Source organism: Perca fluviatilis, chromosome 10, assembly GCF_010015445.1.
Source record: "Perca fluviatilis chromosome 10, GENO_Pfluv_1.0, whole genome shotgun sequence".
NCBI lineage: Eukaryota > Metazoa > Chordata > Actinopteri > Perciformes > Percidae > Perca > Perca fluviatilis.
Window position 1 is genome coordinate 4734007 of NC_053121.1, and position 18827 is coordinate 4752833.

Below are 18827 nucleotides of genomic sequence, written 5' to 3' on the forward strand. Positions count from 1 at the left end.
CCGATGCGAGATGCGGCAAAGTAATAAATGCCCGTCTTGGCTGGGTGGCGATGTTGCTGTGGCCACTCGGGTGCATCTCCTCAAGTCTGGAGAGGATTGCTGCAGCCATGGAGCGTGGGCCTCCAAACGCACCACCTGCACCTGTTGTGCCCTTCCTCTTCCCCCCCACTCCATCTCCGTCCACCCGCTCCACCAGGAGCGCATCGCGCATTACTCCAGATTCACCAGATTCCAATCCCGCCGTAGTTCAACATCACGTCTCCTTAAGTCCTCTAATATTTCCTCATTTATGTCATCAACACATCCATGATTCATGGAAATGTGTAAAACACAACAAGCCACAAAGAATGCTGCGACTTTTTGAGGACTGTAAGTGCCTCCTGATCTATCCAAACACATGAAGCGCATTTTCAGTAATATTTTCCTTTATAATTATGTATGGTTTTCAAAAATGGGAACTGCTGTAGATGAGAGAAGTGTATGCGTTGTGCACACGCTACATTATGGCCAAGGTGCGCGCCCTAAAATAGCATCTGAATAACGCGCTACTGACTTTAGACTAGCGCCACTGATTTTTAGACCAGGTTTTTCCTGGTCAGTGGCTGAATTGTTTTCTGAAACTGCAGAATAGCACAAAGTAACGTTTGCGCCGGAACACGCCTCCTCTTTTCGCTGAACCGCCCCCGAGAGCGCAAATACATTCCCTAATTTACCGACGTGCGTCTGTGGAGGGAAAAGTCCGCTGTGCGTCGGGTGCAAAATAGGAATGATACATGCGTCGGTGTACAAAGGCAATTGCGCTGAGTGCAAGATAGGGCCCATAGACTTCTTTACACTCTGATTTCTTTCAGTTGCCTCCTGCTGGCCATCAGAAAGAATGCAGGTTTAAGGCACTTCCGCATTGGCTTCACTTTCCAGGTCTGGAGGTTGCTGCTTGGGCTGGAAGTAGAACAGTAAAAAAAGTAGTTAGCTGCTACAGCAACATGTCTTAACATGTATTTATGCCTTTTATCCATTTAGGAATATTTGGTCTTTGTAAGTAGAAAAAAATAAAACACACACACACACACACACACACACACTCACACACACACCATTCAGATCCTGCAGAATCATACTGAAGTGATTCTGATGGGCTCGCTGAGCACATCTCTTTATCTGTCTCTGTCTCCCTCGGTGTCTCTTTATCTGCATTTTTCTCATAGTGGAGCCTCAGACTGATGTTTTCAAACTCTTATAGACACAGAAATGAATTGACAATTGAAAAAGAAACAGAACCCATGCGGCAGGATTGTTACCCAGTACGTAGTGTAGAGTTCTTTACCTGTCCGAGATGATTTTGGTGGTGCTGTGGTGATTTTAGTATCTTGTAACATTTAACATCACTGTCAAGGAAGGTGAATACAGGATCTTATTATCCAATACACATATTAGGTAGCCATAGCAACACAGCGCATCAACATGTGGATGCAGGATTTCCCACCACAATTAAAAAAAAGATCAAAACTAAAGTGTGTTGTGCTCGTATGCTGCTACATGTTATTTGTCATTGTCAAAGTTATTAAAACGTAATTAGCAACCAAACTCTTCATTTGACAGCCAGTCCCGTCCTTGTTTTTCTGCTTCTCATCTGCCTGCTTACCACAAGGGAGCGCTGTTGTTCATGTTTGCGCATCACTTGACCCTTGTGTGGTGTTCGGGTCTGTGGGACTTATGCCATTTATTATTTCTTCTAACTCAAACTCATTGGCCTTGGCTAATTTTCTGTGAAGAACATAACAAATAACTTATTTTCAATGACTGCACACAGTACACCCCCCCTACACATAACTATTACATATGAGGTGTTCAGGTCTACTGGACCCGAGTGTATTTAAATGTAGGTGCTTTGAAACTATGTTGTCTTTCTGCACCTGCTATTCCCACACAAAGTTACACAATTGTTACATTTAAAGCACTTCCACCTGTTCTGATTGAGTTCTAAGAAATAAGCACCAATAATGATCACAAATCTTGTTTCTATTTTTTTTTTTACCTTTTTTATAATTGAATTTCCTTGTTTTCTCACAAAAAAGCAAAAATTATCAAATGATCATAAATGTGATCTCACAGGGGTAAATGGCAAATATGAACCATAAATGATTATATATATCATATATATATCATTGGTAACTGAGCTAAAGTAAACATCTGTTAAGTATTTTTACATAAATTGTTATGGCTGTATTGATTTAAAAGCCTAATAATGTGGTGGGTCCACCAGACCCGGGGACAAGGGTGAAATGATGTTTGACATTACGTTGAGAAACAAAAACAGAGGTGTTAGACCGTTCTGCTTTTACATCTCTGTGAAGTCAGTCACAACAGGAAGTGGCTTTTAGAAAAACCATTCTATTTCTGTTTGAGTGTTGATTCTGTCTTTTTTCTTCCTCTATAAGCATACGTCTGACTGTCTGCTCCACAAACAACATTACAATCCTGTACAGCTTTGATTATCAGGTGGAATTACTGTACGAGAGATTTGCCAAACGTAAAATTTGATTTTGAATTATTCAAACACAATATTTATTGCTTGCCTGTTCAGCTGTTCTCAAGTAGAGTAGATCTTTGGTACATCAAGTATAGACTAAACCACAGTTTTAGTCAGTCAGCCACAGTGCTGCTTCAGTTCTTCTTGATAAGGATGCTAAAGCTGAGAGGGGGGGGGGAGAGGGACACCAAGGTGGAAAATTGACAATGACAAAATGTCAGAAAAATCATTTCTCACTGTAGAAAGATTAAAAAGTAACATCTCCTTATAAATCTAGATTTGGCTGCATGCTTATGTGATAAATGCTAAACAAATTACTCTTTCATTGTGGAGCTAGAAACTAAATTGTCAACGAATGGCTCCCAGAAGATTTCCTGAGGACAGGAGATAAGACTTTTTTTTTCGGTAACACTCTACTTGAAGGTATTGTTGGGTTTTAAAAAGTTAAAACATTGTTAATATTTGATACCAATGTATGTGGATTTTTTTGAGGACGAAAGGAAAAAAGGCAAATTGAAAGGACCGGACTGGTTACTGCTGAATTTTCACAAGGGCCCAGAATGAAATGGTAAGCCAGAGAACCCATTTTATCAAAACTCTGCAATAGCTTATTTAGGAATATTTTTTAGGTGTGAAAATTCAGCAGCCATGAACTTGTAAGTAAAATTAATTTAAAAGTAATGCCCAATTGAAACAGCATTGAAAGTGATAAGTCAAAACAATTGTTTTTGATTGTGTGTGTTGTGTGATTGTGTGAAGCTTAAAAAGACTACGTAGAAAGTCCATGGTTATAGTGCACATAGAAGCACATTTTTAAGCGGCCAGGTTTAGAATCCTGTAAAATTTTAGTGTTAAAGGTCCCATGGCATGAAAATGTCACTTTATGAGGTTTTTTAACATTAATAATAATAATAATATTCGTTCCCCCAGCCTGCCTGTGGTCCCCCAGTGGCTAGAAATGGTGATTAGGTGTAAACCGAGCCCTGGGTATCCTGCTCTGCCTTTGAGAAAATGAAAGCTCAGATGGGCCAATCAGGAATCTTCTCCTTATGAGGTCATAAGGGGCAAGGTTACCTCCCCTTTCTCTGATTTGCGCGCCCAGAGAATTTGGCCAACCCATGAGAGAGAGAGAGACATCATGGCTTTCAAACGAGCAAAGTGGCAGTTGGTCAAGGCCACACCCCCACCCTCCACCTTGCCCCCCCCCCTCTCCTCCTCAATAGCTACAGACACAGAAATGGCACATCCTAAGGAAAGCTCATTGTGGGACTGGCTCTAGTGGCTGTAATTCTGCACCAAGGCTGAATTTCGGGAAAGGGACTTCAGATACAGTATTAGGGGACCACTAAGGTCTATATAAAAGAGACTTCAGATACAGTATTAGGGGACCACTAAGGTCTATATAAAGAGACTTCAGATACAGTATTAGGGGACCACTAAGGTCTATATAAAAGAGACTTCAGATACAGTATTAGGGGACCACTAAGGTCTATGTAAAAGAGACTTCAGCTACAGTATTAGGGGACCACTAAGGTCTATGTAAAAGAGACTTCAGATACAGTATTAGGGGACCACTAAGGTCTATATAAAAGAGACTTCAGATACAGTATTATCCCATGTCATGGGACCTTTTAAAAAGACCGAATTGAGACGGCGACAGAGTACCTAGGCTCTGTGCGGTCACAAGAGTTGTGGCCATAGTGTTAGAAAGACCGCGACAGAAAAATTCTCTGTGAGGTTAAAGAAGTTAACCTAGTCTGTGTGAAAAATAGGAAACAATTAAATATGGGGTTGTACATAGGCTACTGTAAATTAATTCCAATAGGATTGGTTGTGTGGAAATTGGGAGTTTGCGGCCGGCGAATCAGTGTGGTTTGTGTTTTTTTTAAATTGAGAACACGCAGCTCAGCAATGTTGTTTAAATAAGGAAGCATTGGAAATAGAATTGGAATGGAAATCTTACTACTAAGTTTCAGTTATTCTTTCAACAAACAGACTTTTAGAGTATTGTCTCCTGTGTTGATGAAGGACTGTCTAGGAGACGCTGGGGGTTTTCACACCTCATTCAACCACAATAGGTGCAGACAGATTGAATCTATGTAAATGTCTGTGAATGAATGCTTGTTGAATCATGGTAAAAATTTTTTCTAGAATTATCTTGGTGTTCTCTAATGTCTGTAATTGACATGAGTGCATTTTATTTTTGAAGATAGGTGCATTTTATTTTGATTCACTATATGCTATTTTTTCTTTTCGGTTTGTTTTAAGTAGGATTGTGTCTGTGTGATAAGCCCATTGCAAGTCAAAAACTGTTAGAACTTTTTCACACGTACGTCACACTCTAATTTAATTCTAATAATAATTAATAATTCTAATTTATACTGTTTATTGATCTCCAGTGGGGAAATTACAATTTACACTCTGTTTGTTAGAAATCACTACACACAGGCCTGAAATACACACAGACATGCTCAGGACCTATTCATGCACAAATGGAGAGATGTCAGAGTGAGTGGGCTGCCAGTGCTGGACCAGCACCCTGAGCGGTTGGGGGGGGGTATGGTGCCTTGCTCAAGAGCACCTGGCAGTGCCCAGGAGGTAAACTGGCATCTCTCCAGCTACCAATCCACACTCTGTACTTTGGTCCGTACTCTGATAGCCATCAAAGACAAAAGGTGCCATTGTTCGAATTCCTGCTATCACCAATGCAACTCCCCCATTCTGCCTGTGAAGAGAGCACAAGGGGGGTGGAGATACATTTAGCAAAAATGGGTAAAATAAATTGAGCTGTTTTAAGCAATGTAACATTAGCTAAAATTGTACCAAAATTAATTTAAGTTTCCTAGGGTTTTTCCAAGACTTAATTTAGTACATGCATATTTGGCATTTTGGTGCATCCTGACTAAAAATGGATTTGTTTCTAACTTGAAATGGGGAATAATATGCATATGTTGGTTTATTCGTACATTCTTTGATTAGTTGCATTTTTGTTCATTCTGATCCTTCTGCTTTGTTCCTTTATTATTTTTTGGTTTGCTGGTTTTTAATATTTTTGATTCGATAGTTTGTAAATATTTTGTTTCATGATCTTAAAATTAAAAAAAAAAAAAACCAAATCCTTTTCTCAGAATGTTGAATGTGACACACAGAGTGACACATGTTAAAAGAAGGATGGTGACTGATATAAGACATTGATTTGTTAAGATTAATCAAGCAGCCCATTCCCCCCCTTGAGAGACTTTGGAAAATACTAAGATAACTTTATACAGTGAAAAATTGCGGTGATCTTTGAATATACGGTATGTTTTTGTAATTGGTGATATGTATGTCTAATTTCAATGGACGGATGATATTTGGGATCATTTATTTTGTTTTGGACCATTGTCTTAAGGACTTTGGAAAACACAGATGACAAAGGAAACATTTCTCCTCCATGAGAAATTAATGGACAAATCAAGGACAAACTCATATCCAATTATTTTCGTTGTTTTCACACCTAGACATTGCCCGAAATGAAAACACTAATATGACTTTTGCAAAAAGTCAGTCCGTCAAAGCCATTTGTTCGCAGGTGAAAGCAGCGCAGTCGTTCGCCCTGATGGCTTTATGGCTTCAGCTGTTCAGGAGATCCAGATCCAGGAAAACGGGTTCATTCCAGGTGCTGCTGTACACCAACATTGCAGTGATCTGTGAAGGACGCCACATGGGTCCATGCTCACACTACATGGGATCAACAGCCCAGCAGAGGGCCAACAAACAGCTGACCAGACGGCGACGGAGAGCATGGAGCGTCGCTGCTGCAGACTTCCTGTGGGGGCTTCCTGACCTGCTGATGCACCGGAAAAAGCTGAGGATGGCTTTTTTCCTACAGGCAGCCCACCCAGCGCACCCACATCTTGATTGTTTCAGAAACAGGAACTGTCCTGTTCTGAAAAGGAGGGAGAGACGTTTCTGTGATATGAGAAATACTCATCAAAAGTCTGAGAGGGTGTTCAACTCCTGTTTTTTTCTGCTGGCAAGTCTTCATTGCATTTGGTGGGATGTGGCCTTTGAATGCAAACACAGCTAGAAGAACACCAACGCCAATACAAAGTTGACATTAAATTAGTTTGGGATGTCTTTGTAATGACAACTTGACATTAACCAGGATGACATAACCAGAAGATGTATTTGTCATGACAACTTGACATAAAATTTCTTTGGAGTGTCCTTATTAAGACTACTTGACATTAAACAGGATGACATTATGTCAACTTGTCATGATCAAGAAAACTTCTGGTAATGTCACTTTGATTAATGTCATGTTGTCATAATTAAGACAGCCCAAACAATGTCAACTTGTCATGACAAAAACCGAATGACACTTAATGACAGAAGTCATAAATGTTTATAACTTGTTTATAACGTTTATGACACGTTCATGACAGTGTCATGTCATAGTTATGACAGTGTCATGTCACGATTATGTCGATACCTTCAAGTAAAGTGTTTCCAATGTTTCATACTTTTTTGAAAAACCTACGTACATGTGCCCACAATGTTCATTGACTCTTATTAAGGGTCAGTGTTGTTACCATCATTCCCCATACACCATATGACAATAGTGACAATTCTTCATAGAAGACTTCAAGATGCTTAGAAGTGGGTATGTGTTTGGTTAGGAAAGGTCCTTTTATTGCTTGCAATGCACTTAAAAAAATATTTAAAGCTGATCAAAATATCACTACACCACTGGATAGAAAAATGTCCAGTTTTTCCCACTTTGTCAACTGAGAAGACCTCTTTGGATGAAGTATTGGCATTCAGTTATTAGGCTAAATGGAAGGGCATTACAGTACATGTAATCTACCCGACCTACTACAAATTTTACTTCAATATAATATATTTTCTTTTTTCTTTCATTATACCCTAAACCCCATTATTGGACAATGGACTTTTTTTTTTTTTTTACCTGATGATGATGTTATATGAAAAGTTATGTAATCACTAAAGTTATTACAATGTATATCCTCTGGGGAATAGAAAAGTCCATTCCAAATTTTTAAGGCAGTCAGTCCAATAAAAGAAAAGACATTTCACACGGAACCAAAAATATCAACCTGCTGATGGCGATAGAGGAAAAGTCGAGGGATTACCCCAGTAATTAGAAAACATCCTCTGGGGACCATGAGTGTCTACAAAATTTCGGGCCAATCTGTCAAGTAGATGTTGAGCTATGTCACTGGATAAGTAAAAACATTGATCTGCTGGTGGTATTAGATAAATAGTGAATACATCATCTGAGACATTAGGATGCATCCTCTGTGGACATTGCATTAATTTTCATGGCATTTGATTTAACAGATGTTGAGACATTTCACACAAACCCAAAAATAACAACTGCACAATGGTGCGAAAAAGAAAAGGCAGAGGATCAATAAAAGCCAGTAGGATTTATCCTTTGGGGACAATAAATGATGTACAAAATTACATAGTAATCCATTCAGTAGTTGAGACATTTTAGTATGGGCCAAAGTGATGGACTAAGTGATTGCCATCCTCAGAGCCACGCCTCTAGAGTAGCTAAAAAAACTCATTAATAAGAAATTAGAAACAACTCTCAGTGTAGCGTGATGCAACTCAACAGCACCACAAACTGCAACAATTAAATGACCATAATGTTGGTCAACTCTATTTTCTCTAAAACAGCTCCTACAATAATTGAACCCCGTCTCCTGAAAAAAGACATTCCCGGAACGATTCTGCATTTTCAATTGCGTTGTGAGGGAAATGTATTTTCCAGCGTTCATGCAGAACAGTTGCTGTTTTAAACACATGGTTAACGCCGTGAATTGAAACAAAACTACTTGGTTAGGTTTAGGAGAAGATGGTTGATTCGATGGATTCAAATAAGTACGTTTGTTACATTATATGATGTAAGTCGACGATGACTGTTGGGTTCACACAGGACATGAACAGCGGTCTCCTGGGTGAAAGTCTTTTGTTTTTTTTAACCGTCCATCCACCCCAACCTACTCCCTATGCAGACTTTGGTGGACTTTGATTAGAAACGTATTTGTGATATGTCAAATACAAACGTTATCAGGGACAAAATATGTTTCCCTTAATACATAATTGAGAATGCAGCTTTGTTGTTTGGAATGGTCATTTTTAGGACAACTGGGAAAAATATGTTAAAGAAATATATTGTATTCCATTATTCATAATTATTTGCACAATTGTTACTGTACTGCGTATTTCTTCTCATCCATTTAGCTGTATTTTCAAAGACAAATACCGTAGATTAAGCACAGAACATACAGTCATGACAGTACCTAAGATAAAAGGCAAACGGCACGCCAAGTCTTTCACTCTGATTCAAGCACTTTACATCACTCAGTAAACGAACACATCCTCACTTTATCAGATCTTTGCGAAAGATAATCTGTGTGCAACACATGCATGTCTTTAGTTGGAACTTTAATGAGCAACCAAGGAAGTGTGGGAAATATTTTTTTGTTCACTGACCGATATCATGCATGCTCGTGTCATAGTCAGTGACGCTATCATGCTCTTCCGTTTACCACTATACAAAGTTAATTTGCTGGTGAATATTCTGGCATTTCTGACAGTTAATGCCATTAATGTCGTGGTTATTCAGATTATTCCAGAGTTGTAGTAACTACAGCTGTTCTGCAGCAGACTGTGTGAACTGTCTAATGTGTGCCGTTGTGTAACTTTCAATGCACTCTGCTACGCAGCGGCAGTGTTAGGTCGGCCTCTTCCTCTGAGGGAAGTTTCAGTGGTGAACGTCTGACACGCAATCTTAATCATGACTATTTGTTTGTGCTAATCATTTCCCTTTGACAATCATTTTCCTTCATACCATTAAATTACAATAATATGCTACATATAGGTGCTTTACTTCCAGACAACTCCATCCGTTCACAGTGTGGTAACTACCAGGCCTGCTAACTCCCTGTTTAATTACATTTGTTACATTCTATGTACTGCATGGACACAAGAGCAATTCATAAAAAAAACTGATCTCCATCCCAAAATCTTAATATTATTGACATCTTTACAATTATTTGTGCAATCTTCGCAAATACCTAAGATATGAACACATTTTGCTAAGCCTGAAAATGTATATCTGTCTCACAATCTCTGTTGTTTAGATCTCCAAAGTCCCGATCGTACTTCAAAGATGAAAAAAAATATGTTATCAAGGCAGCAACTTAGGATATAAACAGAGTGGTGTTGTAACTGCTGTGCTGTGCAACAGGGCTATGCAGTTACATAGTTTTTGTAAGGCACGGGCAAAAGTGTTAACAGCCACTCTGTGCTTGAGTCTGGTATGTTCCCCATACATCTGAAAGTTGGTTAGAGTTCTGCAGTAACGTTGTAATGACAGAGGTCCAGTAACAGTTGCTTGACCTAGTAGGCATATATGCCCTAAACAAATTACCATGAGGAGGATCTGTCAGTGCGATTCTCAAATGCCTCATACACAGTCCCACGTACACATCTTCAATGTAAACAGCTTTAACATGTGCAGACGCCTCCAGTATCTTTTTGGGTAAATCCAGTGAGAACACATAGCCCAGTCCCAGGGCATACGGTGGGTAACTAGACTCAGGGAAGGCAGACACCGGAAGAAACCACTTTGAGTTTTGGTCTCTGAGAACAGCAGCACCCCTTGCCACCATTCCTGTCATGTAGAGATGTCGGGGGGCTTTCAAAAGCATGTCGACGAGGTTGTGGACATTGAGGAACATGTCCGAGTCAATCTTCATGGCGTAGGAGGTGTTGGGGCAATGGGAGCTGAGCCATTCGAACATGACCATAGTTTTAATGGTGAGGTTATTGTAGCTGTCCAAGAAGTCACTCTGAAGAATATCATGATGTCTCTGGCTTTCTTGTAACACCTACAAGAGATAGGACACTGAATTTGAAGCAGCAATTAAATAATTTCTTGGCCACGCCCGAAACAAGCTAGCAACCAGTATATAATTACATGTCCAGCAGATACAGAGCAACATTAGCATTCATTTGGAGTCACGTTTCTGGTAGTCTATATCCTTGACATTCCACTTCTGGGATTGCAGGGATGTATGTCCATTTCCTTCCACTTTCTTTGTGTTGGCGTTCTAAACTCCGGTAGATTTATGAGGACTATGGTTGACTCCTCCTCGGATCTCTGCAGGGTAAATCCAGACAGCTAGCTAGACTCTGTTTATTCTGAGTTTTCTCTCGCACGACTATTTTACAGCGGCTCCGTGCAGAGCTTAGCGCCACCGATGACGATTGTGATTGTTTTCAAGAAATGCCAATAAACCAGAGCATGGTCTGGCAAAGCGAGACTATGTTTCTGGTGACCTGGCGAGTGTATATACCTGGTTCATTAGTGCTAAATGCTCCACTACCCACTTACCAGCTAGTCGCTAACTTTATTTGGTGCTGGGCAGGTAGCGTGCAGTGAGTTTATCAGAGCTTTTTCGCCAAAAATGCCTGCCTGCTGCTACAGGGTAAATGAGAGTGGTGAGACTGAAACAAAGTCATTGGCCTGAAAACCCAAACTGAAAGACATGGACCATAACGGTAGCCTATTAATCAGATCCTTGTTCCCATCAACATAGTTATGGCTTAATCCAAAACTCCCTTTAAATAAGAGACATATAGGCCAAAAAAGCTATTATAACTTTAAAGGATATGTATATGGTGGTCTTATAAGTCATTCACTTTGCTAAAGGAGCAACATGATATACCTCCGAATCAAATTTGGAGATACCAGGCTGCTCCAAATCGTCAAGTGACTCTGACACACAATTTAGTGAAATACTCAAATGTCATTAGTTTCTATGAGGAAGCTTCAATATACTACTCTTTTTTGCCAGACAGACTAGGCGAGCAGATAAGAGGCTTCAAACAGACAACCCTTAAATATCCTCTCGCAAGATTAGAACTAGAATAGCTCAATTCAAATATCTGAATAGGGGTTTATTGTTAGTGTACATATTTTTACACTTTACACTGTTCTCTGTTTTGTCTGTGTGTGTTGTGACGTTGGAAATATAGGAAAAAAATAAAACTTTTGTCATAGAAAAAAAAAAAAAAAAAACATTAACCATGTACGGCTGAGGGGAACTGCAAAGTTGGGTAATAATTTGCTATGAGTGTGTCAATGCTTTCACATTACTCATCATGATAAAAATATTGATTAGTGCCACTCTAATGTTTCAGTGCATTAGGAGACAGACAGCAGACACACATTCTTTATGTTGTCCTCATGCCACAGCATTCACTACACACAAACCCATTTAACCAGCTCAAAATCTTACCCATAACCCCATAGCTCTCTGAAGTGCATTTTGTTTGGCTGCAGCTCTAACCTCAACCTCAATTTCCTTGCTCTGATTACCTTGTGAATTTCACATTCTCTGAAGCATCTGCTGTAGTGCATTCTCATGCTGGTCTCTTTATTTTGCAAAGAGCAAGAACTGAAATGCACTAGGATTTCCCCCCAAAGGACCCCTGGAATGTCCCTGGAATGTTTTGCCCCTTTCTTGTTTAACGGTATGTTTTTTTCAAAGTAGAAAGGGATAGAGAATTCAGTTATTTCAAAAATCAACTCACTTGCTCCTTAATGGTTTCTGTCCCATCTTGCTGTTTGGACATTCCCAGCAGGAAGTAGTGGCTGACCACCCTGCCAAGCACAGTAGTTTCTTTGCCCCACGTGTTGCGGATTACGTCACGGGCCTCTCTGTTGTGGGGTGCGACTTGGATCATAAGAACCAAGAATGGGCTTTCCTGCTGACATCTATGGGGTTCGTCCAAAACGAAACCATACTGGTGCGGGTAAGCAACAAAGTACGCTGGAGGGCCATCTGGGGCATCTGGGGCCTCTGGGGAGACCTGTGCAAACAGAGGTTGGTATTTTGAGTGTTGCACCTTAATAGTACAGGATTTGTCGTTGTTGTTTTTTTTTCTTGTCCACATTCTAATATTAGCTTCATATTGAAAGACAAAATATGGAGCTACCAAGATGTGTTCAGACAAAAGTTTGCGCAAATCTTACTGCTGGACTGTCCAAAATAGCCAATTGTACAGTCTGTACAGATGTTAGCTTTAGCTAGCTAGCAACGTACGTATGTGGAAAGTGTCTGTGTGTGTCTCATAAGTTGTAGGGCAAAATTATATCTATTTGTGCCCACTTGCGTCTTTCCATCGACTTTGTATGCAATTGTGTTATGTCTAAAGCACGGTATGCGTTCTGTGTGAACACACCATGTTAGACAATCTCCTGTATTGGCACTAAATAGCAACTTGTTAGCATTTACTTGAAAATTGACAGCTGAGTGTTAACGTTGTCTTGACAAGTAAAAAGTATCGCTGGATTCAAACACAATTTTATGGTACTATAACAGCAGCATGACGACATTTTAAACAAAACAGCATGTTAAAGGGGAACACCACCTAAATAAAAAATTCCAATATGTTATTTCCATGGCCTAGGGAAGTTCAATCAATATTTGTGAGCACGAGCTTCTCTCTCTCAGAGCCAGAAACCAGAGAACTAAGTCTCAAACTTGTGATGCCATCAAGTATAAAGTCTGGAGCTGCTCCATAGACAATGAATGAAAGACTGATTGTGTTTTAGTTTTTATATCCAAATGAGCTTTATTCTATATTAATCTTCTCAGTTCAGTATACTGTATACTCAGAACATTCCCCTGGGTGCTCTTAGTGTCAACATAATTCCTAATGCATTGTCTCTGGAGCAGTTCCACTTTATACTTGATGACACAAATTTGAGTTTCAGCAGTCTAGTTTTTGGATTTGGGAGAGAGTTTTTCATTTTTACAAATATTTTTGGACTTTCTTAGAGCATAGGAATAACAATAAAGATTATTTTTGGCCTTTATAGGACTGCTGAAGACATGAAAGCGGAGGAAGAGGGGGAATGACCTGCAGCAAAGGGCTGTAGGTCAGAGTCAAACCTGGGACCACTGCATCTATATATGCGCACGCTCTACCAACTGAGCTATCCAGGAACAAGGAGGAAGTGTAGTTCCTCTTTAACAGTGATGCGTTACTGCTGATGACTCACCTAAATGACATTTCTTATTAACAGATGTTTTGGTTTTTTCCTTGGTCATGTTGACAGCTGCCTTTGTTTCAACATGACACTAAATATACTTACACTGTGGACTGTAGTAGTCTTATTGCTGTAAGATTGGCTTGAATGTGAGCGTGTCCTCCAATACTTCAAAGGCCATGATACTTTGGGGCTCGAAATGTAGAAGGTAATTAACATTACCATCACGAGTAATAGTATCCAAAAACAACACCATCTTCTAGGTCTTGTCCATGTCTTTTCACTGCCAAGACAAAAATGAAAGTTGATATCTTTAATGCCTCGTAACTGCATATCAGAAGCACTTTACTATCCATTACCGGATTGGAATCAGGAAGCACTTTGCTAATATTACCAGTAATGTAGGCGTTCCTCATTAGCTGTGATTAATGTGTAGCTGTTTAGAGCAGGGATCTTCAACAGGGGGTCCGGGACCGCCAGGGGGTCCTCAGAGTCACTCCAGGGGGGCCTCCAAAGTTTTTTCAAAATTTAAAAAGTCTTAACATGATTCCAACATATTATTAGCAAGTATAAATCCCCACTGATGGTAGGCTTACTGGCCAATAGGTAATGTAGTCACTAAGGTAGCCATCCACAGATACAGTTCATCCCAAAGGATTGACCGTTTCACATTTGTTTCACATTTAAGATTAACATTAACATTAAAACAGGATTTATAAAATCATTCCAACAGTTGTTAGGCTATTTCAATAGCTTGGTATTCTATGCAAAAAAGGTATCTATAAATGCTTTAGGCTGCCCTAAAAGTTATTGTAGGACCAGATTAATATGCAACTTCATTTTATACAATTGATGTAGTAGGGGGTCCCTGATCCGTCTCTCTTTCAGTTAAGGGCTCCTTGGCTTAAAAAACGTTGAAGACCCCTGGTTTAGAGCAAAGGAAGGAGGCTCTGCAGGAGGCATGAGATCAGAAACCACCACAACCACAAGCTTACTGCAAGCACTAAAACATTTGCAGAGTGTGATGTATGTTAACACATTGTACGTATTGATGCTTGAACTTGCTTTACAAGCTTTTCTATAGACTGTGGGCATATTCTATTTACTACGTAGCCTTCACAGAACATATACAGCAATCAATCAACAGAATCAAGAAGCTCCAACACGACATTAACAACGGACTGAATGTGAAACCCTGATAACGCTCTGGCTCCGCACATACCTGTCAAGTTTTGGATTTGAAAATAAGGGAAATTTTCCGGTGCCCACCTCAAGCAGTCCAACCACCCCAACCAAGCTCCAGTATCCCTTACATTTTAAGACAGGTGTACAAGAAAGCTAAAATCACCACTTGATGCAGAATGCTGAAAACATTTACAATTTATAACATTGCTTGTCTTTACATTTACATTTTATTTTCATTCCACACATTCTTTTCATTATATATCATATTGCTTTTCTTTTACAGTTTTTCTTTTAATTTCACATAACTTTTCTTTAGTGAGTTATTGTACAAATTTGTTGCAGACTTTGCATTCTTTAAGACTGTTTTGGAAGGAGTGTATTAGTGGGCTGGGCCAGAGTGGTTCATTTTACATGAGAGTAGAGCGCAAACAGTTCTGTTGTCTAACGTCTTCCTATTCTCTGGAACAATCTTTCGTACCATGCTAAACACCCTTTCTCAACTTGCATTGCTATGGGGAATTTATAGTAAAGCCTTCATAAGTTTTGGCAGCGCACCGTCTCTGTCGTAGCGTCCATCATCCGTCTCTGTTTTTTTTCCCCCGCGTTGTCACTCATCATTTGACCTCACACAGTAACCTCGCGACAACTGCCATCTACAGTACCTGTAGTAGGCTACTGCACGTGGCAGTTATCGCGAGGCTAATGACAGAGCTCGGGCCCGGGGTATTATTATTTTTTAATAACGCAGGTTAAAATACGGGAGATTTACAGGAAAATACTAATACGGGAGGACGGCGGAAAAGAAGGGTAAAATACGGGACTTTCCCGGCCAAAACGGGATACTTGACAGGTATGGCTCTGCACCGATATGCACCAAAATTGGCTATAGTGGGAGACATGGGATGGGAATCACGCGAGGCTCGTAGGAAGCTACGTATAGCTCAGTGAAGGAAGGGTGGCTACTTTTAGGAATCTAAAATATGACATGTTTTCAGTTATTTCACACTTTTTTGTTAAGTATATAATTCCATATGTGTTCATTCATAGTTTTGATGCCTTCAGTGAGAATCTACAATGTAAATAGTCATGAAAATAAAGAAACACATTGAATGAGAAGGTGTGTCCAAACATTTGGCCTGTACTGTATATGCATGTTGTATGGGTTTAGTGAGTCCACTTTTTATTAACCCTCTGAGGACGAAAGACGCACCGGCGAGTCCAAACTATGTTTGACAAAACTCCTACTCAAGAAGCAATATTACAAAATTTCATTTCAGACATGTATTTACTATTTTAATCACATATAACCTAAGACTCATTTCAAGCACCGAAACAATTTGTACAACACATCGTGAGTTAAGGTTTGTTTTCAAAAGAGATTTGAGGAATTTCAAAAAGCGAACATCAACGTTTCAGCTTTAGCGCCGAATGATCTCTTTACACATTGCTCTAGAAAAAAATGTGGGCGTCACTATACGGAAAGTTTGTTTTGAACATTTTGATATGAAACGCGTCGGGATCAGGCCGTGGGCTGACGATATACTGTATGGACCAAGCCAAAACGAGACTAACAAACGAGACAACGCGCCCATAGGTCTGGAAGGCACTAGGATTAGGCAGTGGTTAAGGTTAGGGTTAGGTGCCTTGAAGTCGACGGTCGCAGCGCTGCCTTGAAGTCGACGTTGGGGGCTAAAAACACCAGTGATCGCCCCCTACTACATAGATTGTATAAAATTAAGTTGCATATTAAACTGGGCCTACAATAACGTGTAGGGCAGCCTAAAGCATTAATACATACCATTTTTTTTTAATGCATAGAGTGCTTTTAAAAAATTACCAATAATTTGGTGGCCCCCCTGTAGTGACTCTGAGGACCCCCCCTGGACGGCATCACGTTAGAAGAAGAAAAGCGGATCTGTATGATGTGTCGTCGAAACGATATAAAAAATTAGTTCCAATTTGTTTTCTACTGTTCTTTTTATTGTGAACAGCGTGATGCTTTGTTTAGTAAGATAAAAACACATATTGATTTTGTAAATAATAATATGCTCAACAGCTAAGATGGTGTGTGGATGATGTGAAACATAAATGAGTTATCTTGAGAAAGCCTGGGTGAAGAGTAAAAAAAAACCAACCTCTTTACCGAGATGATCTGTTTGTTATGTTTCGGTTTTGTTTTTTTGTGGCTCTTTTTTTTTTTTTTTTTTTCCACATGCTATGCACTGATTATGTGAGACCGGAAGATGCATGTAAAATAGCGGTGTCTCGTAATTCCATGCGGCATCAGCCAAATGTTTGGCATGACACAGAAAGAAAACTAAATTAATGTTTTACAAATATAGTACGACTCCAATGACCCCTCTTTAAAGTGCTCATATTATGCTTTTTGGCTTTTCCCCTTTCCTTTATTGTATTATATATCTTTTTTCTGCATGTTATAGGTTTACAAAGTGAAAAAGCCCAAAGTCCACCCCAAAGGGACTTACCATCTCCAACAGAAAACACTGTTCACAAACTGCTCCAAACAGCTCTATTGTAGTCCAGCCTTTACTTCAGAGACAAACGTGGTCACTTTGTAACACATGTTATAATGCTCGCCTAGCTGCTAGTGTGGCACGACCTCATACTCTGCTGCTGACTGGCTAGTAGTCCTTACCTAGGTACTGAGCATGTGCGACTCCCAACAAAGATGGAACAAAAGTGAGATGCCTCACTCTGTAGCTAAAACAGAGAGCTCAACACACAGGGTGAAAAGAGGAGCAGTACAACAAAAATATGGTGCTTTTTGAAAATTAAACCATGTAAACCTATTCTGATATAAGCTCTAAATACAATTATGAACCTGAAAATAAGCATAATATGAGCACATTAATAAAATATATAAATATATTTAGACATTCTCACTCCAGCACAGCTGCTCATTTTCCCGTCACATGGCACTTCCTTGTATGTCGGTTAAGGTCTACTAGCTTTGTGGTAAGTCTTTCAACAACAGAGAACAAGTTCACCAGCCTGTAGTGTGCAGACGGCTAAGAAATTCCTCATTTCCACATTTATCCAAACATGCAGTATTACTTCTCATGCAGTTTTTTGGGGCATAAATTACATGCATGTGGAATGAATATGTCATACACTGGCAAAACAATCTCCATGTATTTGCACCCCAACATGTTGTGCTCAGGCTGAGTTGCTGCAGTATGTCGCCACACGTTTTAAGGCCATGTAGAGAGGGCTCACATGAGGTGAGCTGCACAATTATCTTAAAGGTGCTTTTTTGACGTGTTTCGGCGAATGTTTGCTAAAGCATATCATTGTAAATAATTGTACATTGTATGTATTGTACAGATAGAACCAAGGAAAAAAAAATCCAAAAAAATGGAAAACATGAATGTAATAAAATTAAGAAAATATCACCAAAAGATATGGTACTGTATGCTAATTATTATTATTATTATTATTGTTGTGTTATGTGCTTTTCTCTGCAGAAAAACAAGATTGTGTTGGTATTATTCATTATCAGCTAGGAAATGACATTTCCTTTTCTTGTTGAATACTCGATTAAAGATTACATTTAAGTCATAAATGTACATTAGACATGAGCTCTCATGTTTGTGGGGAGTGGAGTCTCTACTGCAATCAATCGGACTGATCCATTTTAATAATAAGCCGGACAAGATTCCTTATAAAAGCTTTCATCTTTATGAAGCACACTCAGCCTTGGACTTTACTGTACTGTATGATCCTTTAAAGTCGATACATTTTGAACAAACTAAATTAAAATGTGGACTTACCCTTTGGAAGCAGAGCTCTCCTGCATTTTCGAAAAGCCAGAGAATGATTTCTGACTGTCGTGACAGCTACAGCGAGCTAGCAGACAGACAGCAGGTACGAATGAGGATGTGTATGTGGAAGTCTAACTGTACATTGCATTGTGGTTTTTGTGGTGAAGTGTTTCAGACAAACACACAGGCACACACAGACAGCTCTGCATGTGACGACAAGCACAAAAACATAATATGTATGCTGTTGTTGGAT

The 18827-nt window shown here is 39.5% G+C and overlaps 1 protein-coding gene across 2 annotated transcripts; it reads right to left on the bottom strand.

The window, feature by feature from the left end:
• Positions 1-7943: 7943 nt before the first annotated feature.
• On the bottom strand, positions 7944-18827 carry LOC120566320 (beta-1,3-galactosyltransferase 2-like). 2 transcript variants are annotated; one of them, XM_039812677.1, is made up of 4 exons: positions 18584-18827; positions 13713-13890; positions 12146-12424; positions 7944-10437 (listed from the first exon to the last, which is right to left on the bottom strand). In XM_039812677.1, the coding sequence occupies exons 1-4, from the start codon at positions 18607-18609 to the stop codon at positions 9838-9840; spliced, it is 1083 nt and encodes a 360-aa protein (XP_039668611.1). In that variant the 5' UTR covers positions 18610-18827; the 3' UTR covers positions 7944-9837. The 2 variants fall into 2 exon arrangements, with proteins under 2 accessions (XP_039668611.1, XP_039668612.1); XM_039812678.1 differs by lacking the exon at positions 18584-18827 and adding an exon at positions 14002-14052.

Excerpts from the sequence above, each read along its gene's own strand:
- LOC120566320 (XM_039812677.1), bottom strand. The coding sequence starts at position 18,609 with ATGCAGGAGAGCTCTGCTTCCAAAGG. Across the intron at positions 13,891-18,583 it reads GAGAGCTCTGCTTCCAAAGG|TGAAAAGACATGGACAAGAC; the intron begins GTAAGTCCACAT and ends TTGTCTTGGCAG. Across the intron at positions 12,425-13,712 it reads AGACTACTACAGTCCACAGT|GTCTCCCCAGAGGCCCCAGA; the intron begins GTAAGTATATTT and ends CTGTTTGCACAG.